The sequence below is a fragment of the Papilio machaon genome, chromosome 4, assembly GCF_912999745.1.
Source record: "Papilio machaon chromosome 4, ilPapMach1.1, whole genome shotgun sequence".
NCBI lineage: Eukaryota > Metazoa > Arthropoda > Insecta > Lepidoptera > Papilionidae > Papilio > Papilio machaon.
Genome location: NC_059989.1, coordinates 4,427,032 through 4,446,996, shown reverse-complemented (window position 1 = coordinate 4,446,996; position 19,965 = coordinate 4,427,032). Strand labels below are relative to the sequence as shown.

General features: G+C 45.4%; 1 protein-coding gene across 1 annotated transcript; it reads right to left on the bottom strand.

Annotated features, from left to right (window-relative positions):
* Positions 1-2,322: 2,322 nt before the first annotated feature.
* LOC106710841 (intraflagellar transport protein 81 homolog) lies at positions 2,323-19,542 on the bottom strand. The gene is made up of 11 exons (XM_014503025.2): positions 19,396-19,542; positions 18,792-18,997; positions 18,373-18,560; positions 18,149-18,270; positions 17,898-18,029; positions 17,689-17,820; positions 17,332-17,532; positions 3,865-3,984; positions 3,613-3,786; positions 2,975-3,361; positions 2,323-2,701 (listed from the first exon to the last, which is right to left on the bottom strand). Exons 1-11 carry the CDS (start codon positions 19,540-19,542, stop codon positions 2,537-2,539), a joined length of 1,974 nt encoding a protein of 657 aa, XP_014358511.2. The 3' UTR covers positions 2,323-2,536.
* Positions 19,543-19,965: the final 423 nt, after the last annotated feature.

Sequence of the window (19,965 nt, the reverse complement as noted above, 5' to 3'; positions counted from 1 at the left end):
ATAGCATGGGAGGAGAAGATAACAAAGTAAATCAAAATTGCGTGTATATTCATACTTGTTTAATATTTCTTAAAATAACTTTGTGGTTTTTCTGAGCCTAAAATCTCCGATAAACATAAAGTCATCCCTGTCATTATCTTTGACAAAACAAGGATAACAATAAGTTTTAAATGGGGACTTTGGTCTGAGAAACCTACGCTTAATAAACTAGTTAATAAACTTACTTTATGAATTTAGTGACCACATATTTAGAGAGGTTAATGACGTTCGTAAGAGTGTAATATTTAAATAAATATTTAATCGAGGTCCACCTTTCAATTTGAAGGGAACTCTTCATTTACGTACCTATGGTGTTGATTATTATACAAATCAATGTAATTCCAAATTTTACTCTATCTATGTTCGACATTACATCCACATCCGTTCAGCCGCTCTGGAGTTAACTGGTAACAAACATCAATCCATTCAAACTTTCACATATTAAAATAATCTAATCTTAATTAAGAAAAAACCGCCTGACTGAGGTTCTAATGGAAAAAATAGCGCCCTCTAGTGGCTGCATTTAAAAATATTTTTTCATTTATTTTTTATTCAAAGCGAATAAATATTATATATAACAAATTTTTATTTTAAAATATACTATATTTGACGAACGCGTAAAACGTTATCCTCTTGTCAGTCGGTTAATTATAATTAAACAATATATTATTCACTTTACCTTTCAACCTTTCAGCAACTGTTTTGCAAAAATTATATATTCATAGAAGAGTAAAAAGTAAAACATATTTTATAGAAGAAGCTTTAAATGTCAATTGAATTAATTGCAATCTCTGAGTGGTTTATCTGCAATTCAAAGTAGCGCACGAAGCGACGCGACGCCAAAAGGCGAGCGTGGCTTAATACGATTTGCATGTCTCACTTGTCACTTAGATTTGTTATTTAACTAGCTACCATCCGCAACTTCGTCCGCGAGGAATTTAAAAAAAAAGACTTAATAAGTAGCTAATGTGTTCTTCCGGACTATGTTCAACATCTGAGCCAAATTTCATCAACGTCCGTTGAGCCGTTCCGGTGATACCTTTTAACGAACAGCCATCTATCCATCGAAACTATCGCATTTATAATATTAGTAAGAAGTAAAATGTAACATTTAGTTTATAAACAGCATACATAAAAGCTTAATTTGTGTTCTTACTGGCGTACTTACTGTTGAATTTGAATTCTCTACACACCACCACACAACTTTCATAACATCAAGACCACTTTAACTTTTCGACATGTAATGAAACGACCATTTTAGGATAGAAACTTTTATTTATTATGATATTTCCTTCCTACTTAGTTAATTATACCGTCAACTACAAAAATACAGTATTTTATGTGAATGTTTTCACAGTGTGTAACCAAATGAGTCGTCCAGGTGACACGGTTGCGATCGGAGAGACGATGATTTTTTAACTTATTTATTGACCAAAAAAAGCTTTGTAAAGTTATACTATTTACAGAAAATGCAATCTCTAAAAAATCCACTTAGAAAAATTTCATAAAATAAACTTTATCCCCACCAGCTGTAAAAGAATAGCGCATTTAAATTCAACTACTGTGCAAGTTTCAAGCAGCTACAAAAATGCAGTAAACAATATTTTTATTACGCTTCTAACTACTGCGTTATGACCAGTTACAATGCTTCTTTAAAAGGTAGAATGAAAATATGATGTGTTTTTCTATATTTTTATTTTAGAATTGTAAAAAAACCGTATTGTAATAATATCGACTTTTATAACAAACACATTGAATAGTAAGATAAATTTTTACGTGCTCCGAAAATAATTTAATTCAACAAGGATCTAAACCAGTAGATATTAAAATACATTTGAATTTAAAAGAGACGTATCCAATTAACACAGCACAGCAACACTGACAATCAGCGTATTGTCTCAATCACTTTGCGTTAGGGTCGGTAAAGGTCACGCCGTGAAATATCGCCGGCTGTTAGTATAGACAAATTTAAATTACAAATTGGATCGCAATATGAAAAGGAAATTTTGTAGCATAATAATAATATTCGCTGTGTATGTAGATATACTGTACCTTTTGATCCTAACCGAGTATTTCCCGAAATTCAAACCCAGAATAGGGTTCACTCGACATTGAAACGACCGTGCAGATCTAATCAAATCGTTACACCCAACATTCCGTCCACTTTGGATTTAAAGATTATCCGATGTTTTTTTTTTAAAAAAAATCAATCAGACAGTTTTTTAGCAGAGTAATTTTAGTTAGTAATTTTAGCAATGATTGCATAAAATAGTTATAGCGTGATGAAATGTGCATTTATTGAAATAATAAATTGCGTCGTCACAATAGAGCCGAAGAATAGCAGCAGATAAATCCACACTCTTAGTTTAGTTATGTTGCCATGAGCTTATATCATAATCGTTTAAGTCAGTTATTGCTACACTCATTAAATTAATGGTTAAACAATCTTTTAGAGGACTTCTTTAGTGACCAGTTAACGTTTCTTAGTAATAGGTTATTAATTAAGCGTGAGCATTTGTGAATGCTGTGTGATATGCATCTTGCCCTGCGTGGCGGTCTCTGTACGAGCCTGCAATTTGCAGCGCAGTAAGCGCAGCGTGCCCTCCCACAGCCGGCTCTGCTCCTCAACCTCTCCTTGCCGGGAACTAATTTCGCGTTGCTCCTGCAAATAGAATCGTAAGCTACCGTTCATTTACATATCACAGTATTATTGGATAATAATTACTGAGTGTTTATTGCGTATATTTTTTAGGAAAAAATAACGGTACGTATTGATAATTTAGATTTGTACATTGCCGTAATTTTCTTTAAATATAAAAAATATTAAGAATCATACCCTAAATAAAAATATACATTTAAAATTGGGTCTACAAAAAGAATGTTTCTGTGTGAATAAGATTCAAAAAAACAAAAATCTAAAGTTCACGGAATCTACCTCTTCTAAATTCTTTACTATTTCCTCCAAATCTTTGACTCTTTTTTTCAATGTTTCCATTTTAGACGGTTTACGCGGCGACTGCATTGCATTTTTCATTTCAAACATCACGTCCTCTTGTAAGCTTTCAGCTTTTGTAATTTTCTGCCGCAGATTTTTCCACTCGAGCTCCTTATTATTCAACTTGTCAGTCAACTCTTTGACTTGATTCTTCAAAGGCTCCATCTGGGAAGTTATGTTGATTGACGTCGCCTCGTATATTCTTTTCTTCTGTTCGTATTGCTGTTGTACCTTTTGATATTCATCTTTTATTGGTTTAATCTTTTCTGCAAGCGGTTGTATTTCTTGACGCATTTCTGACAGCTTTTGAGCCGTTTGTGCTACGATCTGGAAGAAAAAATAAAATAAACAGGAAAGATATTCATTTTCGTATTCTAACGAATAAATTCAAAAACTACTGGACAGTTTTAATTAAACAGTAATTATTTATTATCAAAGAGTAACATTTGCCTATATTTAATACTAGATTTTATTTATTCTGCAAGGACGAAGTCACGGGCAAAAGAAACATAAATTTATTTAACCAAGCGATAATGACAAAAAATACTATATTGAAAACTTTTCATAAATGTAGTTACCTGTGATAAGTCATGTAATGATTTTTTCGCAATCTCTGAAGGTTTATTTCTATTTTTTTCTATCAAATCTTCTTCATCTATTTTCATCTTTTTGTGATTGACCAATGCCATCTCGATCGTTGGATCTGCAGTGTTAAGAATATGTAACGTTCTTGATAGGATTCCAGCTTCCACCTACGTAAAACATACATTTATATTAAACAAATAAAAGTTGCTATTGCTCAGAAAAACAAATTAATACTTGTTTCCAACCTTAAATGTGGACAAATTAGCTCGCTGCCGCTTGTACAAGGAACTCTTTGATCGTAATGAACTCACGTATTTCTTTAATTCCTCCCCTCTCAATACCATATCTCCTAGAAGTTGCTTCACCTATACAATGAATAATATTTTGTTATAAAAACATAAAATATTGTAACAACACGCCAATAGATGTCGCCAGTTGCAAGCCTAAGTGTAACAACACGCCAATAGATGTCGCCAGTTGCAAGCCTAAGTGTAACAACACGCCAATAGATGTCGCCAGTTGCAAGCCTACGTCATCCTCCCACCGCCAATGACACCTGCCATGCCTGGAGGGAGAAGCGTAGCCAGCCTATATAAGCCAATGCGCAGCTCATTTAGATTCACTCCGCTACAGACTGTTGAGGCGAACGGACGTGTTCGCTCGCCGCACATCTGTCGCTCCACCCGACATTAAGTCGGCAGCTGCGCCTCATTAGAGGCAATCGGGGGTGAGGGCAGGCGCTCAAGATCGCGCTCCCCACCCAGCCGATTTTGGCGAAAGCGATCGCTGACGCCGGAGGAGGGATCGGCAGGCGCCAGAACAACGGCGCCGCGAAAGAGAGGCCGCGGACGCCCCACAACAACGGGGGAGTACGCCGGCCTGGCCAGAGCAAAGGCGGAGCTCAACGCCCAACGGGAGCGGGAGCTAGAGCTGGAGGCGGAGCTGGCGGCGCAGGTCGCGGAGAGGAGCCGGGTGCTGCGAACCCGGGCCAGGGCGGCGATGCCCGAAGGTCCGGGAGAGGCGGCGTCCGGCGAGCACTCCGCCGAAGACCTCGCCGGCACGGTCGAGGCGGCGCTGGACGTAATTGCCAGCGTCGTCAAGAAATCGGCCAAAATGAAGTGCCAGCACATCGCCAGCGTCCGCGAGGCAGTGGCGACCATTGGCGAGGCAGTGCGAGCTCTACGAACCCGCACCGAGTCGCAGGAGGTAGCCCACCTGCAGGCCGAGCTGGCTGCGATGAGGGCGGAACTAGAGGCGGTTAAGCGGCAGGCGGCCGCCCCCCCGCAGATGACCCGGGAGGAGATCCTATTCATGGTAGACTCCCGGATCGCGGGTATTGGCGACCGCCTGCTGCCCGAGCCGAGATTGCGCCCTCCGCTGGCTGCGGACGCGCATAATGCTGCCGCCGCCACCACCGCCACCGCAGGAGCGACTAGAATCCGCCCCGGCCGTAGAGCCGGTGCCCGCCCCGACCCCAGTCCCCGCTGCGACATATGCCGCGGCGGCGAAAAAGGGGAAGGGGAAGGGCAAGAAGAGCCTGGCGGCCCGCGAGGCTGAGGCTGCCCGCAAGCCAGAGCCGGCGCCCCCCGCTCCCCAGCCCCAACCCGAAGAGGCCTGGAACGTGGTGGCGCGGAAGGCGAAGGCCCCGAAGCCGGCGGCTCCGGCCCCCACCGCCTCCAAGAAGAAGAGAAAGAGGGCTCCCCGACGGCGACTGCGTGTCCCTAAAACGGCAGCAGTCGTCGTAACATTACCCGAGGGGTCCATGACGACCTACGAGGCCGTCTTGGACAGAGCCGAGAAGTCTGTCGACCTCTCGGCCTTGGGCATAGAGGGGCTCCGGTTCCGCACGGCGAGAACCGGCGGCCGAGTCTTGGAGGTGGCTGGCGCCGACAAGGGCCAAAAGGCCGATGAACTGGCGGCCAAGCTGCGGGCGACCATCGGTGACATGGCCCGCGTCTCCCGACCGGAGCTCTGCGCTGAGATTCGCATCTCCGGTCTGGGCGATGCGGCCACCAGCCAGGCGGTGGCGGCGCAAGTGGCGAAGTTGGGGGGTTGCCCTCCCGAAGGTGTAAAGGTGGGCATTATAAATCGCCCACCTGGCCGCCAGGGCACCGTGTGGGTGAAATGCCCCGTCCTGGCGGCCAAGAAGATCGTCGACGCCGGCCGGTTCACGGTCGGCTGGTCGACGGTGAGGGCAACCCTCCTGGAGGCGCGGCCGCAGCGGTGTTACCGCTGCCTGGTCCCCGGCCACCTAGGGGTGCAGTGCGACTGCGGCGTCGACCGCAGCGCGCTATGCTTTCGGTGTGGCCAGCCGGGCCACAAGGCCGCGTCGTGCGAGGAGGAGCCCTCCTGCGCAATTTGTGCTTCGGAGGGCGTGGAGGCCGGTCATCGTCTGGGACACAAGAAGTGTCCAGCGATGAACCGGCCCCCTCCCAAAGGTGGCAAGAAAAAGACAGGCGGGGGCAATCAGGGACCCCCCGCCTCGTCGTCTACAGTTGCAGCTGCAGCTGATGTGGAGGCGATGGACACCGCCCATTAATAATGGCCCCCAGTGTCTCGATCCTGCAGGCGAATGTCAACCACTGCGTCGCGGCCCAAGATTTATTGATCCAGACCGCGGCGCAGTGGAAGATCGATGTAGCCATAGTCACCGAGCCGTACTACGTCCGCGCCCGCGATGATTGGGCGGGCGATCGCGACGGCTCGGTGGCTATCGTCGCCTGGCGACGCACGGGCCCCACACCCTTTGAAAGTGTAACAAAGGGTAGCGGTTGGGTTTTTGCGTCGCTGGGCGGCATTGCAGTGATCGGGGTGTACTTCGCGCCGAGCAGGAGTTTTGCCGACTTTGAGCGGATGCTCGCTGAAGTCGGCGCTCTTGTGGCCGATGTGCACCCCACCCCTGTGGTGTTCGCTGGAGACTTCAACGCCAAATCGAGTGCATGGGGTTCTCCGGTGACAGACCTCAGGGGGGAGACACTGGCGGACTGGGCGGTGTCCACGGGGCTCGTCCTCCTGAACAGGGGGGCGGCCCAGACGTGCGTGCGCAGTCAGGGCGGGTCCATCGTGGACCTTTCATTCGCTAGCCCCGCCCTGGCTCGCCGCACGAGGAGGTGGAGAGTGGAGGAGGGGGTGGAGACTCTGTCGGATCATCGGTATATCCGGTTCGACATGGTCTCCACCCCCGCGGACGCTTCGGCCGTAACGCCGGACCGTCCCTTGCCGGGAGAGGGCCCACGGTGGAAGGTGTCCACCCTGGACCCGGAGCTGGCCAAGGAGGCGGCCATTGTAGAGAGGTGGGGCGCCAATGGCCACGTTGAACGGCCTGGACGCAGACGCGAGGTGCGAGCGACTAGCTGGAGCACTGACTCGCGTCTGCGACGCGGCGATGCGACGCGCAGGTCCGGCCCTCCCGCGAACGCGGGTGTACTGGTGGAGACCTCACCTGGCCGGTCTTCGTACGGCTTGTCAGGTGGCACGCCGCACGTACACCCGCAGTCGCAGAAGAAGCAGGAGGGACCTGGACCAAGAGGCGCTACTGCTCGCCACGTACCGGACCGCTCGTGCGGCGCTGACCTCGGCCATAAAGGCCGCCAAGGAGGAAGCCTGGAAGGAGTGGCTCGAGAGCCTGAACCGTGATCCGTGGGGGCGCCCATATAAGATCGTGAGCCAAAAGCTCCGACCATGGGCCCCCCCGCTAACCAGGTCTCTCGACCCGCTCCTCACAGAGCAGGTGGTAAGCTCCCTCTTCCCGGCAAGGGAGGAGTGGGTGCCGCCGAGGAGGAGGTTGTCGGCCACGGGGGAGTGTTGTTGGCGGTGTCGCTGGACATCCCGACGACCCGGGGTACCTCAGGCGAGTCCTTGCGGACTACTTCGTCGACCGGGCCATATTTTATCCGGCCCGAGACCAGGTAGTCCGCAGGGACATGACGTGCGGTGTTCCACAGGGGTCGGTCTTCGGGCCGCTCCTGTGGAACATCGGATACGATTCGGTTCTGCGCGGTGCCAATCTCCGGGGTGTCTATGAAATATCTTGGTCTCGTCCTCGACAGCCGATGGGGGTTCGGTGAGCATTTCCGGATACTTGCACCAAAGCTGGTGAAGATGCGGGAATGCTCACAAGGCTGCTCCCCAACTGTGGGGGGGCGGGCGGTGTATGCCGCCGCCTATACGACGGTGTGGTGCGCTCTAAGGCGCTCTACGGAGCGCCCATTTGGGCGTCGAGGCCCCTGAGCAAGGATAACATGGTCCTGTTGCGACGTGCGCAACGTACCATGGCTCAGCGGGCCTCCAGAGCGTATCGCACCGTCTCGTACGAGGCCGTTACCTGTGGGAATTGAGTCGGATCCCGGTTGCCGACATACGCATACGCTCGCCGTGTGCACGGCCTGGGACGTTCAACGCGCCACACTCACTGGCGCAATAGGACGCGATCTGTCGCTGCCGGCCGTTGTTAGATCGATGGCCGACAGCGAACAGAGCTGGGCCGCCATCGCCTCGTTTGCACGCGAGGTGATGGCGGCCAAGAGAGAAGCCCTGCGGGAACGGGAACGCGCCAGCGAAATGCTGCCGTCCCGCGGGGCCCCAGCGAGGGGCCGCCGGCGTACGAGGTACGCCGCGGCCCTTCAACCAATTTGAGGTGGCCACCCGCGGCAGGCCGGGGGGCCTGCTGCGCCGAATGTGGCGGATGCCCTCTCTCCTGTGTTCCGAGGGAGGGCATCATAGGGTGATGAGAGGGGGTGTTAAAAACAGCCCCTCCCTACACGTGTCGAGCCCCTACCAAGGGGCTCCCTAGCCGGGTCGTGGATAAACTAACGTAGATGCCACGGCCCGGTCAGGCGAAGGAGAACACCGCGGGGTTTAGTGGGTATTCCGGTCGCCTTCTGCGGCCGGCGAGTCCCACACGAAACCGTCCCTGTTGCCCCCGCAGCACGGACGGCGAAGTGCGAAAATGCATTCCCCGCGTCAACAAAAAAAAAAAAAAAAAAGTGGAACGTCCTAAATCGCTTAACTTGAAATTAAATTTTTGTTCATAATACAAATTATGCTAAGTACCGACAATCTTGTAATTCCCCGTCTAACAGTTTGAATGTAGTTAGTTTATTCTACTCTTTGAACAGATAATCAAAACGGGGATATAAGTCAAATCAGTTGACTTTTAAACATTGCAAAATCTTATTTTGTTCTCTCTTTTCTTTTTGTCATGTTAAGTCGTACGTAACTAAAATTTCACGAATTAGCTTTACGCATGGCTACGTGTTGCTTAGAAAATAACGATTTTACTTCTATCACTGTTTGAGTAAGTTATTGTTTTCTCAGATAATATATTATTATAAAGACTGATTCAGGGCCACTTATCTTGCTAAATATGTCGAAAGAGCTTCACAGCTTCACATGTTTATCATGGTGTTAGTTAAATTGCATCTGATAGTACTTTTAAAATAAAATAACATTTAATCCTTCCCACCATTACAACGCAATAAAAACTAACATGTTACAAAATAATTATAAATACATAAAACAGAATAAAATTAAAATTACACTAGCATAAAGAAACATTTATAATTAACGTTGCAATGCTGACCGGATAGGGTCCTCCCTCAGCTTTGTATGCTGGGTGCTCCTCTCTGGAACACTCAGCGCTGATCTTCCGCGAAAACCCTCACGACTATCCGCACGCCAGTTGCAGCGGTGGATAACCAAACATAAATATTTATATATAAAGATAAATAAAAATTTCAATATTACAAAAGATAAAATAAGATAAGAACTAATAAATAATATAAGAACTATGGTATAAAAAGAAGTTAAAGTTATGTATAATTATCGGTCCTAAGTTCAATATGCAAGGTATTTAAAACAATATTAAAGAAAAGAAAAAAAAACTTATTCACTATCATAACTTCAATGTAACTTAAAACAAATAGAAATTCTGGAACAATATTAGTCTCCCTTTTACATATGTACATTTCGATAAGCAGCCAAAGAGTGCAGGAAAAAAAAAATTAGAAAAAAGATTTATTACTTTGACGTTTTCTGTTTATTTTTGTATTGAAAATAGTGCTGGCAACTGCATAACGGAAATTCGATGCCACGAAAATCTGCATAGAATTTCAAAGATAGCGTGAAGTCCACCAAGCCGAACTGGGCCAGGCGGTTGACTGTGGCCTAGTCTTCCCTAGTTTACGGTGGGCTCCGAGCCCGAGAATGACGATGATGCCACGAAAAGGCTAAGCATATGTGTACTACATAGCCGAGCAAAACTGGAGCAATCGCTTTTTCAATTACTTGTATCAAGATATTCTTTTTTCCGGGTTAGTAATACAAATCATCAGACTCGATTAAATTGCGATTAGTGATCAAAATACCTCTAACGATCTTTTTAACGAAAAATTAAGTGAACAGTAACACTGTGAAAAATCTTGGCGTGCTGATTGACCGTAATTTATCTTGGGTACCGCAGATACGGGAATTGAGTCGAAAATTGTTCGGAGCCCTTGGTTCTTTTCGACGCTTGTGTAATTTTCTTCCGATTCCTACCAAAGTTGCGCTTGTTCAGTCCTTACTTCTGCCTATACTTGACTATGCCGACATTTGCTATCCTGATCTCACAGAGGAGCAATTAAATAAACTTGACCGCCTTCAAAATGTTGGTATACGGTTTATATTTGGGGTACGCAAATATGACCACATATCCGAATATCGTGTAAAGCTCAAGTGGCTCCCAATCCGTCTTCGCCGGAATGCTCACATTCTTTCTACTTTATATAATATACTGTTCAATCCACTTGCTCCACATTATTTGAAAGAACGTTTTAAGTTTACATATCTCTCTCATGACCACACCTTGCGTTCTAGTACAAACTTTTCTCTTCTTACTCCTTCACACACCTCTTCTTTCTACTCAAAATCGTTCACGGTTTACGCTGTGAAACTATGGAACTCCTTACCTCTCTCTATTAGATGCAGTAAAAGTATTGAATCGTTTAAAAAACATGTCAAAGATCACTATCTGCAGCTCTAATTTGGCTATATATTGCTGAAATATTGTATTATTTTATTTTCTCTTATTAATATTTATATTGTTTTTATTTTTATTTCTTATCACTGTTCGTGTGCACCCTACCGATTTGGTTTACTTAGCTTAATTTCTACCCAAAGGTTGTCTGGCAGAGATCGCTGCTTAGCGATAAGACCGCCTTTTGTGAAAATCCTGTTGTACTTTCTTTTTTGTAACTCCATGATAGTGCACAATAAAGTATATTTGTATTTGTATTTGTAAGTGTTTTTATCACATTGTTGCGTTCTTATTTCACAAGCCACCAGAAGATAACAAACAGATCTCTCATAAAGGACTTCGGACATCGAACGGAACACATAATAATGAAATTTTACCTGTTAATAAAATTTGTATTATGTTTCCTGAGATGTCCGAAGTCCAGACAAGGGCTTTCTGGTGGTTATTCCACCAAAATAATTCGGTTATGAATCGAACAATGGCAAAGCGGTGGCTTGGTGGCGTGCTCCCGGGTTTTGGAGTTGCAGGTTAGGTCCGCTAGAGGCGCTGATGTCGGCAGTGGCGCTGGCGGAGCTGTCACGTGACGTGAGTTGGGGCGCACCGGAAGGAATGAAGCGATGTACTCTCTCATAAAGGACTTCGGACATCTCAGGAACCATAATACAAATTTTATTAACAGGTAAAATTTCATTATTATTGCTCTGCCATCTGGCAAGCCATCTGGTTTCTTGGGATAGCGACGTCATTGTTTCCGACTTCGGGAACTGCGTGAAAGAAATTGTGAAGTGCAGTTTTCACTGCGCTGAACAATATCTTAATAACCGCAATTTTGAGAAAGGCTAGCGGATACCTAACGGTGATAACGAAGCTAGTCAGGCAGCCCCGTTCGCCTGCGTTTCCCCTTCAGGGAACCGCGTAATTCGGAAGGGACCTCCATCATTGGCCTCGGGTAGTGCCCTAGTCAACGTTGGTCCACGCTTAGCCCTTTAGAGCCCACGGGTAGCTTTAGTTAGACCTAAGTACACACCCGAGTGCACAATAAGATCGGCACTCGGACACACTAGGGCTACACGTAGTAGGCACACATCCTCCCTGCTTAACCCAGCAGGCAGATTAGGTACGGTCCACCATAAGTCCAAATGGCGGACCAAAGTTTAGGAGCCGTCCTTAACTTCCTCAGGGCCAAGTTCCCTGATGCGTTTAAGGCATTAACTGCCTCTCTACTGGAATCGGAATCCGGGGCCCCCGTAGTGCCTCCTAAATCTCTCGACTCGACGTAACGCATCGCCATCAACTACCGACGCTGAGGAGATGGAGTTGGACTCCCCCTTGTCACCCGAAAACCCTGATGATGCAGGTGGGCTGTTCACGGAGGTGAGGAACAAGAAGAAGCGCAAGAAGCGCTCTTCCCCCGCCTCCTCGTCGGCATCATCATCGTCCCCATCTCCCGTGCCTCAGAAGGCGCCGCGCCCATGTCCCCAGCTCGAACCCGGATCTTCCCAGCCGGTTCAAATCCCAGCCCTTATGGCTATCCCCGTTGAAAGTACTCAGCCTCCGTTATCTATCCGTCCGGCTCCCCCCGCAGCCCGCGCGCTGCTCGATAAAAAGCCACCGCCAATTTATATTCAAGCCCAGGACAAATGGCCGATGATCCAATCGGCTATGTCCAACAAATTCAAGGTCGTCGCTGCAGCGACAGCCCATGGTATCAGGATGCAGCTGGAGACCGCCGAGGCCTTCAGATACGTAACCCGCTTCCTCCAAGAAAAGGACGTGTACTATCATACTTACACGCTCGCCGAAGAGCGCATCCTTAGAGTGGTGATCAAACGCATCCCTAAGGAAATCCCCGTAGAGGACATAGTCCAGTCCCTGAAAGATCAAAAATTCCCCGTTATTGGCGTATTCCGCATGACAAATAGGCGTACAAAATCGCCTATTGACTTGGTACAGGTACACCTAGACCTGTCGCCGGAAGGGAAGGCCATTTTTGACGTTAAGTCAATCTGTGGCCTAAGCGGGCTCATAGTTGAACCGCCACGCAAGAATGGCCTCCCCGGACAGTGCCACAAATGCCAGTTGTACGGACATTCGGCCCGCAACTGTTTCGCCCGCCCTAGGTGCGTGAAGTGCTTAGGCGATCATGGTACATCGGATTGTTCTAGACCGAAGGATAAATCACTCTTAGAGGCTTTCGGAAAGCCTGCCTGCGTTCTTTGCCGCGGTAATCATACCGCTAACTACCACGGGTGCCCTAAGGCACCTAAGCGAATTCAATCCCAACCCCAGCGACCGTCGCGACGTCAACCGCTTCTGCTTCCGCCGTCTATCAACGAATTCCCACCTCTCCAACCGTCGTGGAAAACGAACACACAAAACACCCCCGCATGGGGTATTAACAGGCCCACTCCTAGCGCACCCGCGAGCAATATATTAACCGCGCCCATTGCTAAACCGGTACCGGTCAAGCCGGCGGCAATGCCTACGCCACCTAAAGCGACAGAGAATCCCTTTGAATCTCTCAACCATCTTTCAAGCCTCAACATGGAGGAAGTATTAACATTCGCCGACGAATATGAAAAAGCGTCAGGAAATATAGGGACCCGACTGTACTTAATTAAGAAGTACAAGCACATCGTAAGTGCTCTAGAACATAATTAGGCGCCTCGATGGCTGCAAACGCGCTAAATGATTGTAGTAATCCGTCTCTCGTGAGTAATAACGGCAGAGTCAAACCGCGTTCAATCATCGTAGCTTTCTACAACTCGAACGGTATTAGGAAACAACGCGACGAAATTCATAACTTCCTTCGCGATTATCAAGTCGACGTGTTACTCGTGCAGGAAACCTTTCTCAAACCGGCTATGAGGGACCCGAAAGTCTCTAATTACAATATCGTTAGAAATGATAGGACCGGCGCCCCAGGCGGTGGCACTGTCATTTACTATAAAAAATCCCTGCACTGTGTACCGATTGACACGCCCGCGTTAACGCACTTAGAGGCCTCGATCTGTCAGCTAGCCATGACTGGCCATGCCCCCATTACGATAGCTTCGGTCTACCTTCCTTGTAGATCAAGCGCAACCATCATACGCTCCGACTTTGAATCGCTACTATCTATAGGAGGAGCCACCATCCTTGCTGGTGATTTCAATAGCAAGCACATTCGATGGAACTCTACCAGAATCAGTAAACGCGGCCGTGAGCTTGACTCACTGTCGGACTTACTTGATTTTGAAATCATAGCGCCACTAGAGCCCACTCACTACCCCCACATACTGGGACACACTCCGGATGTGCTTGATATTGCAATCATCAAGAATATTAACCTAACCTTACGTAATATTGAGGTGATACATGAGCTTCACTCAGATCACCGACCAGTTTTGCTACAGCTAGGGCCCTCTGCACCGGCTGACCCCCCAATTAAGACAGTCGTTGACTGGCACAAACTTAGTGCCAGGCTCAAAGACATTAACTCCCCACATCTAAACGACATCCCCGACATAATTAATTCTGATAACGATATGGGCGTCGCGATCGGCTCTCTAACAAGTCATATCCAAACCGCCATCAAGGACTGCTCAAGGCAAATGCCAGAGTCAGACAATCAACGCTGGGCACTACCACCAGATGCCAGAGACTTGTTGAGACGCAAGAACGCGGCTACCCGAGCTCACGATTTGTATCCCACTGAATCGAACCGAAAACAGCTACGTAAATTACAGCGTGAAGTAAAAACACGCATAGCTGCCATCCAGAACGAACGATGGGATTCAACGCTTCGAAATATAAAGCCATCACATTTAGCATTCTGGAAGCTTCCCAAGTCACTTAAAGGCGACACGTACTCAACGATGCCGCCATTGTCGCGCCCAAATACAACACCAGCTATGCTGGACGAAGAGAAAGCCGAATGTCTTGCAGACAGCCTCGAGGCCCAGTGCTCCCCCAGTAGCCTACCGGTCGACCCTGACCACCTACGGAGGGTGGACAGCGAGGTCGACCGAAGGAAAAACGAACCCCTTCTCGACTCAATTCCTCCGGTTACTAGCGACGAAGTCGAGAAACTAATTAAAAATCTACGTCCACGCAAAACTCCCGGCTCAGATGGCATCACCAATAGGGTGGCGAAACTATTTCCAGTTGCCATTATACAACTTCTCGTAGCCATTTATAATGCGGCAATGACCAAAGGCGTCTTTCCCAGCGAGTGGAAGGACGCTGAAGTCATAGGGTTCCTCAAAGCCGCCTTCCAATCCCACGTCTTATCGCCCCATAAGCCTTCTCAAAACCTTTGGGAAGATTTATGAACGATTAATATTAGCACGCCTTCGCACCTTTATGGACACAAAAGGCATGCCTATTGCAGAACAGTTTGGCTTTCGCGCCAAACATTCATGCACCAATCAAGTGCACCGCATCACGGAGCACATACTTGTCAAACGCCAACGTGGCCTTAGCACCGGAGCTATCTTCCTCGACGTAGCGAAAGCGTTCGATAAAGTATGGCACAACGGGCTTATATACAAGCTATATGAGTACGGGGTACCCGACCGTCTCGTATGCATAATACGAGACTTCCTAAGTAATCGCACGTTCCGCTACCGCGTCGAGGGAGTGTGCTCACAATTGCACCACGTTCGAGCCGGGGTGCCCCAAGGTTCGGTGTTAGGGCCTCTTCTATTTACCTTATACACAAACGACGTTCCCCGCGTACACGGTGTAGAGCTTGCTCTATTCGCCGATGACACCTGCGTATACACATCTGGTCGTTCACCCGAAGCTATATGTCGACGTCTCCAAACCGCTGCCAACACGTTAGGTGCCTGGTTTCGGAAATGGAGGATCGAAATTAATCCTAGCAAAAGCGCGGCGCTCTACTTTTCACGCCAGAAAGGGGCTGCTCTTCCGTCCATTAAACTCATGGACAGCCCAATACCTTGGGAAGACCAAGTTAAATACTTAGGTGTCATATTAGACTCTAAACTTAACTTCTCCGCTCATGTGACCCGGGTCAGGAACCGCGCGGCTTTCATCCTAGGTCGTCTTTCCGCGTTGATTAATAGAAAGAGTAAAATGTCCCTTCGGAACAAGGTGACACTCTATAAATCAGTAGTTCGTCCCGTCATGACGTATGCTAGTCCGGTATTCGCGCACATCACCCCGAAACAAATACATCGACTTCAGGTGATTCAAAATAGATTCTTGCGTAGAGCCACGGGAGCCCCGTGGTACATGCGCAACAGCAATCTTCATATAGATTTGGACTTGCCCACCATTGCCCAACACCTGAAGTTGGCGTCGCGTCGTTATTTTGACTCTGCCGTCGGTCATCCTAATCCGCTTGTTGTAAGTGCCGCCACCTACAATCCAATCGCGCTCGGTAAGTTTCGTCGGGATTATCGTAGACCTAGGCACGTTCTTGACTTTCAAGACGATGCAATTACTATCGCCCAGGCTAAGCTCAAACATAACAAACAGATCACACGCCGCAGTCGCTGTCGGCTGCGACAATCATTCTCGCGATACGGCCTCATAGCAGGCAGGTTTTCACCTATTAATAGTAGAAGCGTTGCTGGAGTTTCTTCCGCCACTTCTTCTCCCAGCGCTAACGCTTTCCGAAGTGGTAGTAATGTTAGCTGTATTAATAATAGCAATCAGATAATAGCAACCGATCAAGCCGAGGTTCGGCCCTCTCGGGCACCCTTGAATCGGAATGCTAAACGCGTAATGAGTGACAGCCCAAGCCGAGGTCCCCTCTCGGGGGCCCTTGCGCCCAGTCACTCCATGGAGCGTCCACCGAAGCGACCTAAGAGCTCGGTGACCTCCCAATCCGGTAATAATAACGAAGTAACAGCCCGAGCCGAGGCTCCTGAGGGAGCCCTCGAGCCTAGTTACTCTTAAACGAGGTTTAGGCTAAGCGCCATCTGCGCCCGGCCACCTCAAGCCCGGTGAAACTGTAAATGCCTCCTCAAGGCAAACAGTGACTACTTAAAAAAAAAATCATTTAGATTAGATTACGTTTACTGTAAAACTAATTAAGGCGAATTACTGCCCGATTACACGCATAAAGTTACTTTCAGCGTTTTATTTCTCAATTACTGTGTTACAATATACTAAAGTAAAAATGGCTTTACAATCTCTTATCTTAGACTGAAGACAAACAGATAAAAAACGACTTCCAGAAAATAAATCACGCAACCTGACACGAATCAATGCGTTTATTTGATCATCATTCTGAAAATAAATAATGAAGGTATTATCGAAGCTGAATCTCCCGAAGTTTCGACATAATGACCGATAACTCGAAATGGGAAAAATATCTTATTCCATCAACATCGCTTCATGTCGAAGATTCGCTTTCTGTGGAGGCGTAGGAAAGCATTTATCTTTATATACCATTGGTTTTTCATAATGTAGTATTTGCTCTGACGAGATTCCCAAATGTATAAAAGGTTCGTTTTAATTATATTTTACCGGTACTGGAATTTATGCCTAAATGAGAAGAAAATCTTAAATCTTTTATCCAATCCTAAAATATCTTCAAATAGAACCTTATTAAGTTATACATAATCAACTTCAAAAACTTATTAGTAAGAGTAGTTAAATTATTTTCATCAATGTGTATAAAGGCAACCTAATACAGAGCAATTTTTTTTATTGCTTATACTAATTCTACTGGCAGTCAAATTACTTGCGACTGCAAATCAGCCAGCACGGCCTCATGCTCCTTAAGCGTGGCAGTGAGCTCATTGACGCGGTCTGCACTGGCTTCCTTGTTGCGCCTTATAACAGTCGCCTGCTGCCGGAACGGTGCCAGCTTGTCGTCCTGAGGACCTGCCGCGGCCAGACGACGCTGAACCATTTGCTCCACTTCACTGTTCACTGCCGCTAACTATATAATAAAAATCAGAATATGTACTTATTTATTAGACATTTTTATTTATATTTTCATCATCCCGAGTTAATACATGTCCTTTTATATTACATTCATATTAAATTATTTTGCTGTCTGTTCAAATAGTTAAAGAAAGTGGAACCCAAAAGATACCTTATCTTGTACGGCAACAATGTCTGACCGCGTCGGATGTTGCTCCATTGCAACGGTTTGCATTATATTGAGCTCTTTTTGTAGCTGAGCACTTTCCTGTGGCAACTTTTCCTTCACTAGATAATTATTTAGCTAAAAGAATAATTAAAACTTTCAGTCAGTTTTCATTTAATTCAAACTGTTAGTTTTTAAGTGTTAAATGTTCGTACCTGGATCTCTTCTTGCAAACGTTTAATTACGTCATTCACAGATTTTGGTGTTGCGCTTTGTCCATGAATAACATTTAAATATCTCTTCAACTGATCAGATGATAGTTTTAGTTGCGACTGTTGCATTTCATACTGAAGAAAATTTACTTTAGTAGTAAACATTTTTAAACGGAAAAACTTAACGTAAAATTGGAAGTTATTCCGATACCTTTTAGGAACGGTAAATTTTAATATATGTATTTTGATGATACCTGATTTTCCAGTTCTTTCGCCCTTTCTTGTTGCAATCTCAAAGCTTTACTATAGATTAGTAATTCTTCCTTGTTATTTACATCAATTAGGTGAACTTGGACGTTTTCTAACCGTTTAATCACTTAAATATAAAACAAAACAAATTGTTAACAAAGTGACAATAAACACAAAGAAGTAATAAATATCTGTCGTTAAGTTTCAGTGATTTAAAAAAAACTTATACCTATATCCCTTTCGATAGCCATTTCTTTAATGTCATTAATAATCTCAGTAGCATTCTCCTTTTCCAAAAGTCTTGTTCTCTTATGTACTTCTTTGAATTCGTCCATCAAATTTTGATACAAATCCAAAAGATCTTGAATAGTGTTGTTCTGGATTACATCGTGAGGAATGTCTGGTACTTTTAGATATCTGATGAAGTAAAAAAGACATATTTCTATTTTATCTACAGCTACACTATATAATGAACAAACTACAAAACTACTGGACTGAATTCCTTTCATCGTCTGTTTGCTACCTCATCCCTGAGTTACGCATCCTATATTTAATATTGTTATAATTTTTTATATAAATCTACACCCTTACGAAATACAAACTGGCCGCTAGTTTACGTATCCTTGCTGCTACAAATAAATTTCGTACTTTGCAAGATAAGCGGTCTTCTTGACTTGTTCCTTGTTGGTAAGTATCCAATGCATGACGTGGTGGATTGTCCTAGGGTCGCCGGCGATTAGTTGCGCTCTAAACTGCGAAGGTTCCACGGTCGCAGGCGGACGGTACTTCACACTGCCCAACATCTCCAAAAGTCGTACCGATATCATCTCTGTATCATCTTCACGAACGTCCAACTAATTTTCCAAATAGAATGCATGTAATACGTACTATAACTAAAAGGTATGTACATAGAATACCTAATAAAAGTACCGAAATATTATGTGGGCCAAAAAGGTTTTACTATGCATTTTACGACCACTTTTTATGTTAGTGCAAACGAGCAAAAGGATCGCCTTATTTTGAGTAAACGCTGTTAATAGCTCCAACATTTTGCAATTTACGGAGAGAAAGTGTGGATAATGAGCACTAGTAGGAAACAATAAGGCTCGCAACAACTAGATAAAATTATTTAAAATTCGGCTGTTAAATAGTCCACTCCGGTACGAATTACTAACAACCTAGAGCACTGAGTCATACATTAAAAAAAATTTAATTGTAAATAAATCTCTGTATAACTAAAGTGAATTCTTACTTTGTCACCAGCTTTGAAGTGAACCAACAAATCGACGAGCAGTTGCAGGAGTTGCTTTTCATCCAATGAATCGAATTTAATCAAATCATAGTTTCTACCTAAAGTGGAATTTATTTCCTTCAGAATAAACTTCATCTGCTCCGTCATTTTGATATCTTAACGAATTACCAAATTAAAATAAATATTTTATAATGACCACAAGTTTCTCTCTTTTGTTTGACTGCTGTTTCTATGGAAACTTTAACAAAACATGCATTTTGGAATTACCGACCTCTAGTAGAATGAGTACAAAATACACGAAGAGTTCTTAAGCAACGCCATCTATTGGTACTGAGATTGTTGTAAGCGGCGCATATTAGTAATCTTTTAACTTTTGGTGAATAAATTTCATTATATAAATAAATTTAAATTTTACGGCCGCGGTTTCACCATTCCTTTCCTTGTTTTTTGTAAAATGTATTTTATGTTATTTATTTATTTAGTGTTAACCTTGGAAATACAACTACGTCCCACAAAATTATTTAAAAAAAATTGACTGTAGGATCAAAAATTATTTTTAAATTTAAATTA

Excerpts from the sequence above, each read along its gene's own strand:
- LOC106710841 (XM_014503025.2), bottom strand. The coding sequence starts at position 19,542 with ATGACGGAGCAGATGAAGTTTATTCTGAAGGAAATAAATTCCACTTTA. Across the intron at positions 18,561-18,791 it reads AAGACCGCTTATCTTGCAAA|ATATCTAAAAGTACCAGACA; the intron begins GTACGAAATTTA and ends TTACTTCATCAG. Across the intron at positions 17,533-17,688 it reads TTGTTGCCGTACAAGATAAG|TTAGCGGCAGTGAACAGTGA; the intron begins GTATCTTTTGGG and ends TTTATTATATAG.